Here is an 11,075-nt window from a genome sequence, read left to right on the forward strand (position 1 = left end):
AGCAGCATAACAGAGAAAGTGCAAGGTAGAAATTAAATTTTCACAGAATCACAGAATATGCCAAGTTGGATGGGACCCACAAGGGTCATTGAGTCCAACTCCTGGCCCAAGAGTCACACCATGTGCCTGAGAGTATTGTCCAAATGCTTCTTGAACTCTGTCAGGCTTGCTGCTGTGACCACTTCCCTGGGGAACCTGTTCCAGTGCTCAGCCACCCTCTGGGTGAAGAACCTTTTTTGAATATCCAGCTTAAACTTTCCCTGACACAACTTCAGGCCATTCCCTCAGGTCCTGTCACTGGTCACCACAGAGAAGAGATCAGTGCCTGCCCCTCCTCCTTCCCTCATGAGGACGTTGTAGACTGCAATGAGGTCTCCCCTCAGTCTCCTCCAGGCTGAACAGAACAAGTGACCTCAGCCACACCTCACACGGCTTCCCCTCAAGGCCCTTCACCATCTTCATTGCCCACCTTTGGATGCTCTCTAAGAGCTTAATATCTTTCCTATATTGGGGTGCCCAAAACTGCCCACAATATTCAAGGTGAGGCCACACCAGTGCAGAGCAGAGCAGGACAATCCCCTCCCTCGACTGGCTGGTGATGCTTTGCCTGATGCCCCCTAGGACACGGCTGGCCCTCCTGACTGCCAGGGTACTGCTGACTCATATTCAACTTGCTGTCGATCAGGACCCCCAGCTCCCTTTCCGTGGCACTGCTTTCCAGCATCTCATTCCGCAGTCTGTACAAACATCTGGGGTTGCCCCATCCCAGGTACAGAATCCAGCACTTTCTCGTGTTGATCTTCATATGGTTGGTGATTGCCCAGTCCTAATTTGTCAAGGTCTCTCTGCAGGACCTCCCTGCCTTTGAGGGAGTCAACAGCTCCTCCCAGCTTTGTGTCATCTTCAGACTTGCTTGATATCCCTTCTAGTCCTGCATCCAAGTAATTTATGAAGATGTTGAAGAGCACAGGGCCTAAGATCCTGTGGAACCCCACTGGTGACAGGTCACCAGTCTGATGGTACCCCAGTTACTATTACACTCTGTGCTCAACCTTGAGCCAATTGCTCACCCACCACGATGTGTTTTCCAGCTGTGTGATGGACATTTTGTCCAGGATACGGTGAGAGCCTGGATCGAAAGCTTTACTGAAATCCCAAAAGATTACATCAGCTGGCTTTCCTTGATCAACTAGGTGGGTTACCTTGTCATACAAGGAAATCAGGTATCATAAGCAGAATTTTTCTCTCATGAAGCCGTGCTGGCTGTGACCAGAACTGCATTGTCTTTCAGGTGTTTTTCAATACCTTCCAGAATAATCTTCTCCATAACTTTACCAAGCACTGAAGTGAGACTGACAGGCCTGTAGTTTCTGGGGTCCTTCTTCCTGCCTATCTTGAAAATCAGGACAATGTTCGCCAGCTTCCAGTCACCTCTCTGGATTCCCAAGACCACTGAAAAATCATCGAGAGACATTGTGTGGTGACATCAGCTAGCTCTTTGAGGATTCTTGGATGAATCCCATCAGGCCCCACAGATAGGAATAAGGTGAAACCCAAATATGCATGAGTGTGGAAGCTTTACCTGCTTCAGATTCAGACATAGAAAAGGAGGAAAAGTTGTTACAATGAGTGACAGAAATACTTTGCTATGCTTACATATAGAAGTTTTAAAAATTTTATGGAAGTGAAAGCTGTTGTAATATTTGAAAGTAGATGTCTCAGTAAGGTTATGTGTGAGCATAAGGCTATAAAATTAGTTGAAATTTGATTGTGTACATTTTTTTCACTAAAGTCTTGTTTGACAGGACAAGCTAGCTTGGTTCTAAATTTCAAATAAAACATTTCTAATTAACATGTAGCTGTTTTGGTTGCTAGATAAGCAATATGAAAATTGACGGTGTCCTCTCTACTTCTGTTGTCCTATTGCTAAGACTTTCTTGATATAAACAGGACACAAAAAGTTATATCAAAATAGTAAATATTGAGTTATATTTAATAGGATCTGAACCCTTTTACAGTTTTCATCAATAGATCTCAGCACACATTTAAAAGGAAAATTAATAGTATTTTGTCCCTAAGTTAGCAAAAGAAATGCCTAAATGAGCATTTGACTATATGTTGTATTTCTTAACAGTGGGCCTGATTAGAAGTGACTAAAGTAGAAAGAGCATTTTTTAGGCAGATCTTGACAACTCTATTGGTGCTATCAGCACTGTAACGCCACCTTTAGCCACCCACAGGTCTTTATCACATTTGTAATGGTTCCCATTCTGTGGGTTAGCAAGTCCAGGCTTGTGCTGTCCTAGAGAGCAGAGAAAGAGCAGGGCTTGGTTAACCTGACTGATTTTGGTTTAGCTAGCTTAGGTAGTGCTGAGCTGGCTGGTTGAATGTGTGGCAGCTCTGTGTAGGAAGGCAGTGGCACACAGCTTGAGGGGCTGCAGCCTTTTCAGTGGATAGACTGATGACCACTAGAAACATCTGGAAGATCTAGTCCTTGCTAAATTACAGCTCTCAGGGATTCATTCTCAGCTGTCCAAGATAATGAGTTGCCACTGTATGAACAAAAGTAAGGGCCATGTCTATAGCAAAGTTGTCATTTTGTGGCTTAAGTGTTACTATGCCTTTATGTGCTCAGTAGTTGTGTTAAGACAAGCTATAAAGTCATATCAGCAACAAATTTTATATGTACAAAAGGAATTTTGTAGTCCTTAAGAAAAATATTATCCCTATTGAACTGCTTTATAAACTAATGTTTGGCTGCTGGGCCATGGAAAAATCTCTGGAACTGGTTGCAACTTCCCTGGACTATACCAGAGTATCAACAAAAATGAATTGTACCATCCTAATTTTTTTTTCTCTCATGAGTTACACTGATGTTCAGCTTCCAGAAAGGAGTGGGGCTCCCTTGGAGACAAAGAGGAACCTGTGGCATTTCAGGGCGTCCAAAGTTATATGTAAAAATTAATGAATTTCTAGGCAATTCGTCATAGGGAATAGAGCTCAGAAAGGGTGGCATGGTCCTATGGGCAGACTGTTCCCCCAAGGGATATTTTCCTGTGGGAGTAGCTGTGTTGTGTGCAGTAACTGAGGTTTAGCAGCAGGACAATGTAGGCAGTCATGTCTTCTGCTCACTAGATGACCCATGTTCCTGCTTTCCTAGGAGTGCAGGATTCCTTGACTGGTGCATATGTGTGCACTACCAGAATAGAGATCTTTCCACTTGGGCCTTTAAACCATATGACCATTTGGGCCCAGACATCTGCAGGACTGCGATTCCCCCATTCTTCCCAGTCGTTGCATATGGGACTCGCTGCACCCATTTACAGTACTTTTGGACTGGAATTTCTTCATCTCGTGAGAGCCTGAAGTACAGAAGCAAGGACAAAGATGTGCAAACTCACCCTGCACTGTGTTAAGCAAAGACTTGACTAAGGGTTGTGCTGCCAGTGTGCAGGGTTATCTGTGGAGAGTGAGAGAAACTGCTCGTATCTGCACAGCTACAGCATCAAACATTTGAATACAGCAACAACCACCAGAGCATGTGCTGAAGTGAAGGGCAGAAAGCTTCACAGTTTTGCTCTTCTTTGATCACATAATGGAGAAACTCAGCTCAATTGCTTTTCAAGCAGATAAATGTCCTGCTTCCTCCACATTTCACTTGTTTGCTCATGATAACTTTATTTCCCCAAAGCTCTAACAGCCAGTAGAGTAAGACTGTTATAAATCTGAACTGCCTATACCTAAAGAAAATACGGTTTCATCAGTGGGTGTTTTTGTGAAATCCCACGGGACTGTTCTCAACAGTCCTATATAGCAAATCCACAACTGCCTGTTGTAACCATTCACCCTGATTTCCAGTAATTACCCTTGTAATTTTGCATTCATTGAAATCTTGTTTGCAACTGACTAACTTTGCATGTTATGAGGTGTTTTCTCCAGAACTTTACCCTCACACAACCTCGTTTCCTGTAGAGCCGACCATTGCTATTGAGTGACCTGCTACCTACTCTCTCATTAACAGTCTTTTTTTTTCAGTGCTATTGACATTTTATCTTCTTAGAGCTCTTCCAAAAACACCTGCTGCAGGTGCCTAACTAGGTGCTGTGACTATTGCTTTCCACTAGTAGTAAAGCAAACTGAGGTCTGGCAGGCTGAACCACATATTATCCTCTTGACCCAGGATGTGTAGGAGATATACCACCACCTGTCATAGGCATGTCCTGTTCCCTCCTTCCACCCCACGCCCCACTTGCAAAACCTGTAAATTATGTCTTTAGTTCCTATTCAGTTATTCCTTTACCTAAGTTATTGATATACAACATAGATATCTAGCTAGCTGCCATGGCAATCTATGGTGGTTATAATATGTGCATGTAGTATATTTCAACCCAAAGAAAAGCTATTGTGCATCATAAATGTGGGAAACCCTATAGAATTGTTCAACATATAAGAAAACAAATGGCAGGCTCCTCCTTCTTGACTTACTGTTGCTTTTCTGGTGGACTCACCCTAGAAAAGCTGGATACCAACAACAGCTACATCAATTCCAGTACCCCTTGGTCTGTTACACCTAGAGCAAGTCCCAGTCCTTCAGATGGAACTACAGATGTGTGGGGAATTACAGAACCCTGATGAAGGACTCCACAGAGAATCTGTTGAACTTGTTTTCTAGTCTGTCTTTGTCTTCTTTTAGCTTCAGACCAATAGGTCTCATTACACTTCCTTTTCCTGAGAATCCAAAGAGAAATTCTTCTTTTGGATAAACTGAGTAGAGTGAGTTTCTGATATCACTTACCAGGTATTGTCCAAACAGTAAGGCGTTTCTAATTCTTGGTCATGCAGATACTTAACTTGGACACAACACCCTTTTCCTACTCTCAGATATAGTCTATATAAGCTGATGTCTCCAAGCCCTTACTGTGTTCATTCCTGATTCCAAGAAACATGCTTATTCTCTAAGGCACAGCATCACGCCATCACCCATCACCAACACCTCATGCTTGGTGTCAGTCCTAGACAACCCTTCAGAGTATGTGTATTTGTGGTCCATTCCTCCCTAAGAATTTCTGGATGTGGAAGAGACTAGAGAGAAAACTATCTGAGGCAGAAAACAGTAATAAAAGAGTAATCTGAAAAAAAAAGAAAAATGTAAAATAGAGTTAGGAAGCTCATTTCAGTGAACTCCGCTTCATTAATACTGATACCTATGTCCTGTATTTTTGTTGCTGGACCATGAACCTTGCCAATATGGAAAGAAATATATTCCTGTCATAACAATCTGAAAGCAAAAATTGCTGAAGCCAGGTAGATGCCTAGTAAGGCTGCAAAAAAAAAAAACCAAAGTGATTGTGTAGTTAATCTTGTTGGTTTAGTTGTGTTCCATGGTGATTTTAATTACACTGTAATTTGAGCTAAGTCAAAGGATGGTAAGAATAGTGGCTGGGTAGAGGTTAGTGGAATGTGAATGGAAAGAAGTGATCTAGGGGGCAGATCTGATGGGCAGGAGTATTGCTCTGCTCCCAGAGAGGGGGCGAGGCTGTTCTTGGCATGAGTATGACAGGGAGGGAGCAATGCCAAGAGGCAAGCAGGGCTGACAGGAAGGGTTGACAGCCTCTAAGTAGGAAGAGTGATACTGCACTGATCATGAAAATGGGGTGAGAAACACTGCACTGTTGCTGATTAAGAGGGAGGAGGTCAAAAGCAGGGCTCAAAAAAGTAAGAAAGGGTATCACAAGAGCAGAACTGCAGAGCTGAATGCCAGCACTGAGTATCCACCCTCCCTGGCAGTCACTTTATTATATCTATGGGGCTGAACCCTGAATTCACTTGAGTTTTGTCCTACCTGACAGCAGTCTCTAGCCCTCATGGTTAGAGGAGTATCCAGCTGGTAGCTTAGTTTTCAGGTCCATCAGTAATGGCTGCATTTGATCATCAACTATGGCACTGATGGACTCTAAGTTACTACTGTTTGACTAAGAAATGCTTTGTGCTCTGCAACACTTAAAAGAAATGTTGTTTAGGTGGATTGGCATGGAGTAGAATTAGTTTTTGGCCAAAGTATTCCTGTGAATGTTAACGCTCTGCTTGAAATACACCTAGCCCTGCTACCTTGGACTATAAGACACATCAACAATCATTGTTAAGTGCATTCTGCAGCCTTCTTACAGTAATGAGGCACCACTGAGGGTCGGTATTAAGAACACACATAGATAAAAATATTTTATTTTTGTGGGGAAAAAGAGACAGATCTCAGAAAACAAAGGCTGTATTTTGTGCTTCTGTAGTATGTACTGTGTATGTGGCACATAGGTCTTAAGGGAAGTGGTAGTTTGTGCTGACATATAATATATTTTTTTATGCTTCATATATCGTAAAAGACAAAAGCAGTCACAGGGATGACAAATGGCCCTAGCATGGCAGAGCTGGCTGCATCCCTTTAGTTAGAGAGCAGTCTGTGGGCAGAGGTCTTGTGGACTCCTTTGAAAGGCAAGAACGTCCTTATAGCAAACTTGTACTATCTAATGGGATCAAGGCCACAGATTTCCCCTTTGATTTTCAAGAGCTCTTGTCATACCAAAGAAAAACCAGCACTAAATGTGTGCCACCTTTGCCTGTGCACTTTGGGGAGTTCTTATCACAGTAGAGACCACATTTCTGCTTTCAAATTTTGGAAGGACACTGAATCTTTTGCACTTTCTTACAGTGCCCTGGAACATTGGCTCTAAAGCAGAAAAGTAATGACAGATTGCAAAACAGATCCTATGAAGCTTGCTTTGTGAAGAAGTTGATACAACTTTAGTTTTCCTTTTTACTTCCCCACCCCACAAAAGCAGGTCTAAGAGTAGCTAGCTGGAAGCCTTATTGCATTTTCCTGTAGTTACAGCACCAACTTTGTAGATTTAATAGCAAAATTCATATTCTATTTCCTTCTGTTATATACTTGCACAGATTAGATTTCAATATACCTTTTTTACAAGGGTAAAGGTAATGATTTCTAAGCCACACAAATTCAGAAGTGTGTCATTTTAGTAAAAATTACTTGAATTCTATGTATTATTTCCATAATCTCTTTCCCCACTCCTGTATATCAGTATTTTTTCTGTGTAGATTCTGTGGCATGTATGCAGTCTTGCTTTTCCTATAACTATTTCTTGACAGCAGGATCAATCCTGCTCCTGCCAGGTGCTGAAACTGCTGAACTCGCTTTGGCTGAATAAAAGCTGTGGGTGCGACACCCGCAGCTCTTGGCTCCCCTCTGTGGAATGCTACATTTGTATTAACATGTATCTTTCTTTGTGATTTTTTTTTTTTTTAACTGAAAATGGTGCCCTTTAAAACCTCTTCCTGAAGAGAGAGAGAGTGAGGTTGAGAAAGAAAAAAAAATACACTCCCCTTGGAATTTAACCTTAATTTGAACCAAGATCAGTGAAAGAAAAGAACTTTCGTGCATTGTTCACCAGCTCCACCCAGCCAGCCCCTTATCTAACCTGAGTCTCTATTGCCTATAGCTTTGTAACTTTTGCAGTAGTGCACTCCACATGCTCTTACATGCTTTGAAACCAACCTGGAGACACTGTGACATTATAATACCAAGAAATACCTAGTAATTCCATCCTGCACATCCTTAGACTGCACAGCGCAGTAGCAGGGACTTTCCTTCCACAGGTTTATGAAGGGCCTAGTGTGTATGGCAAATAAACATCTGTGGCTATTTCTGACCCCTGACAAAGGTGACTAGCTTCTGAAACCCCTGCATCACCCTCTCCCTACACCCCAAACCAGGGGATATTTCAGCATAAGTAACTCTTCATTTTAACCTGACTCCTTGGACTTCTATTTCCTGTTAGAGGGAAGCAGCCAACCCTTGATTTGCATGACGTCAGCTCAGGGTCAAAATTCAACCTTAAACACACATAAAAAAGCAAGCTTCCTTGTTTGCTGTTCAGAGGCAGACTTCCATTGTATGTCTCCTGTTGTGTGCACTGGAAGAGAACAGCCAGTAGATTGCTTTCCTATTACTTTTTATGCCCTAGAAAGGGAGACAGCTGCTCCAGGTGTGGTCCACCTATATGCTGTCCCCTAGCCCCTATCAGCCATCTGCTCCCTGCAGTCATCTCCCTTTCCCATCATCCCTCAGTTTCTCCTGACTTGTAACCACGTGGTCCACCTTTCCCCGCTTACTGTCTGCTTTATATCCTTTCTTTCCATGTCTTCAATCTTTCTTTCAAGCCCTCATTGCTTGTTATTCCCATCCCTACTTCTCTCATGCTCTACAGGCCATCTCCCTGGTTCTCCAGGGTGTTGTGTGAGCCTGACTTCCTCATACCCACAGCCCTTTTTGCTATATGCAGCCTCCCTTCATCTGCTTGCAGATGTGGCAGACACCTGGCAGATGTGGTGCCACCCCTGCTAGCAAAATAAGTGTCCATCATCTGGGGAGCAAACTCTTAAAACTGAAGGCAAGAATCAAGCATTCACAACAACTGCTTGAAATAAAGACCAAATATTGTGTGGCTCAGAAGGAAAGAGAAGGTACTATTAAATGCACCAGTGGCTTGCCACGTAACCTCCCTTCTTTTAACGACTGCCGACTGCTTCCCTTTAAAAAAGGTGTTTTGCAAAATGCCTTTTGTTTTTGTTCTAGATAACGTAGTAATAAAACCCTTCAAGGAAATACTGCATATGGCACTGTTTTTGCAATCCTCTAGTGTTTGAAGGACCCTTTGGAAAGAGTGTGCACTGAGAGACAGGAGGGAGGAAGTAGGAAAAATCAAAATAAGAAATATCAAGAAGACACAGTCAACCATGAATCATTTCTTTCGGCTGAACCCAAAGCAAGATCAGATTTCATATCCACCCTCGACTGGGCTGGCATTTTCACACACACTGCAAACCCATTGGCATGGAGGTGGCTTGATTTCATGGTTATCACAGGGGCCATTGGCTTATTTTTAAGGCCGATTTACGTTAGGGGGGCTGGGGGAGACCTTCCATTAAAAAAAACCAAAACACAGATCACAGCAGCTAAAAAAAATTAGGTAACCTTCCAGGCAGGTAAGCAGTTTTAGTAGATACCCACCCGCCAGGGAACTGCAGCCCCAGTGCCTCGGCGGTGGCTGGAAGCGCAAGTGATCCTACGAGGGAGTGGCAGCCGCTGCGCCCCGCGGGGGCGACGGCTCCGCGACCCGGGGGCCGCTGCCCCAGCTCGCTTCGGGTCTCGGCCGGTAGCGGGAACAGGAGCAGGAGGAGGAAGAGGAAATCCCCCGACGTGCGGACGCGCTCCGGCCGCTGCCCGCCCTGCGAGGACTCCCCGGGCGGGCGCTGCCTGCGGCGCTGGGCCGGAGCTGGCTCAGCAGCCGGGTCTGGCGGGGCGGGGGGCACTCAGTCCCTGCTTGTAGGAGCTGGGCGGGTGTGTGCGTGTGGCCTTCCACACAGTCACGGGATGACAACTCTGTGCGATCCCCAACGCTGTACAGCGGGCGGGCTGGAGGGGAGCGGCCGCACCGTGCCAAGGGAGGCTCCTCGGCTCGCTCGCTCGCCTTGCCGCAGTCCCGGCCGCAGCCTCCGCGCCCCGGGGCCGATAATCCTCGGCTCATCGGGAGCCCACACGCTCGGGGCTGTGCGTGCCTGCGGGCGCGGACCAGGAAATCCCCGCGCGCTGCTGAGGCGTTTGGATACCCCCGGCCAGCGCTCTGCAGCTACGGCACCGACCGCCCGGGACGCCGGAGCCTCCGCGGAGCCCGCCAGGGGGGACCGCCCCCCGCTTCGGGGCGGAGGCGCAGCCCCACCAGCCGCTCGGACACCGGCGAGGTGCGGAGGGGAGGGCGCCGGGTAGCGCAGCCTGGTACCCGCCGTGATGGCAAAAGTCTTTCGTTCGCCCCAGCTTTAATTCCTCCTCTGAGCATTTCGAGGCGCCCCTGTGTTTAGTAAGCCGAGCAATAAGTTTGTACTTAAAACAGTGTTGTATTGGAAAAACTTTTTTCTTTTATTTTCTTCCCCTCTCCCCATATATCTTTAATTTTCTAAGCGTCCCACTGCCTCATACTGGCTCAGGCTGTCGCATATGCCAAACCGCAAAGCCTATAGAGCACAGGTCCTTGCAGCTGAGGAGAGCTCCAGCCTGTGTCTTAGGTAAATTAAAGACCTCTGTGTCTTCGTGTGTCTGTATATTGACTATTTTCATAGGGGTTTAGCTGTGGTTTGCAGCTCAATATTGAAAGGCGTTATTGATACTTGCAGGGGAATATTGAGAAAAATATTTTTTCCTTTTTTTTTTAATATTTTCTCTTAATTTTTTTTTCTTACTAAGGTTACTGTCATGAGAACAGCACTGTCATACTCCAAGACCTCATCGACACGTGGAGTGCATTTGTTGCAGTCCAGAAGATCTGACTGCTAAGAATTATTCCATCCAAAATACATATACTTTGATTACTCGCTCTTAGATTGCCCTGTCACCAACGATTCACCTGATTAAGTACAGTGACCTTTCTCCTTCTGAAAATAAAAATTTGAAAATGAATGACTCCTTTCCATTAATGTCTTTTCTGACTAATGCATACCATAGCTTTTATTCTATTCTAGCATTTCTAGAATGAAGACAATATATACAATTAGAACACACTTATTACTTAGAAAACATATCAATACATATTAAAATCTTACATGTTACCATAAATTTGAAGGAATCGGCAAACCTTTAAGCCAGTACAGTAGACTGAAATATTCTAACTTCTCAGATGAATATGTATTTGCCAAGAAGTTGAAAAGTACTCTACAAATAACCCTGTTATCAGATAATATGTGGAAAACACTGTATCATTCCTTTATTTTTAGTGAAAGAAACATATTTTCATAAGATCAAGAGGAGTCTGGAAACACATTTTTTCCAATCTTTAAAAACCCAAACTGCTGCTTAAAAATATTGAGTGTCCCTTGAAGTTCCCTACTGTAAAATTCTGTGTGCCTCTTAGAGGCACTTAGTATGGCTGGCATTTAATTATGTCTTACTTATTACATTCCAGTAACCCATAGATTATAACATGCTCTGTAACAGAGCAAAACAACAGTCCCTG

At 44.3% G+C, this 11,075-nt stretch overlaps 1 protein-coding gene across 1 annotated transcript in view; it reads left to right on the forward strand.

Moving 5' to 3' along the window:
* Positions 1-10,508, forward strand: part of MIPOL1 (mirror-image polydactyly 1) — a 198,310-nt gene extending 187,802 nt beyond the window's left edge. Inside the window, exon 14 of the mRNA XM_017829441.1 lies at positions 10,310-10,508. Within this exon, the coding sequence (XP_017684930.1) occupies positions 10,310-10,322 (13 nt within the window). The 3' untranslated portion in view covers positions 10,323-10,508. The remainder of the gene's footprint in view (positions 1-10,309) is intronic.
* Positions 10,509-11,075: the final 567 nt, after the last annotated feature.

Source organism: Lepidothrix coronata, unplaced genomic scaffold (assembly GCF_001604755.1).
Source record: "Lepidothrix coronata isolate B3197 unplaced genomic scaffold, Lepidothrix_coronata-1.0 Scaffold164, whole genome shotgun sequence".
Taxonomy (NCBI): Eukaryota; Metazoa; Chordata; class Aves; order Passeriformes; family Pipridae; genus Lepidothrix; species Lepidothrix coronata.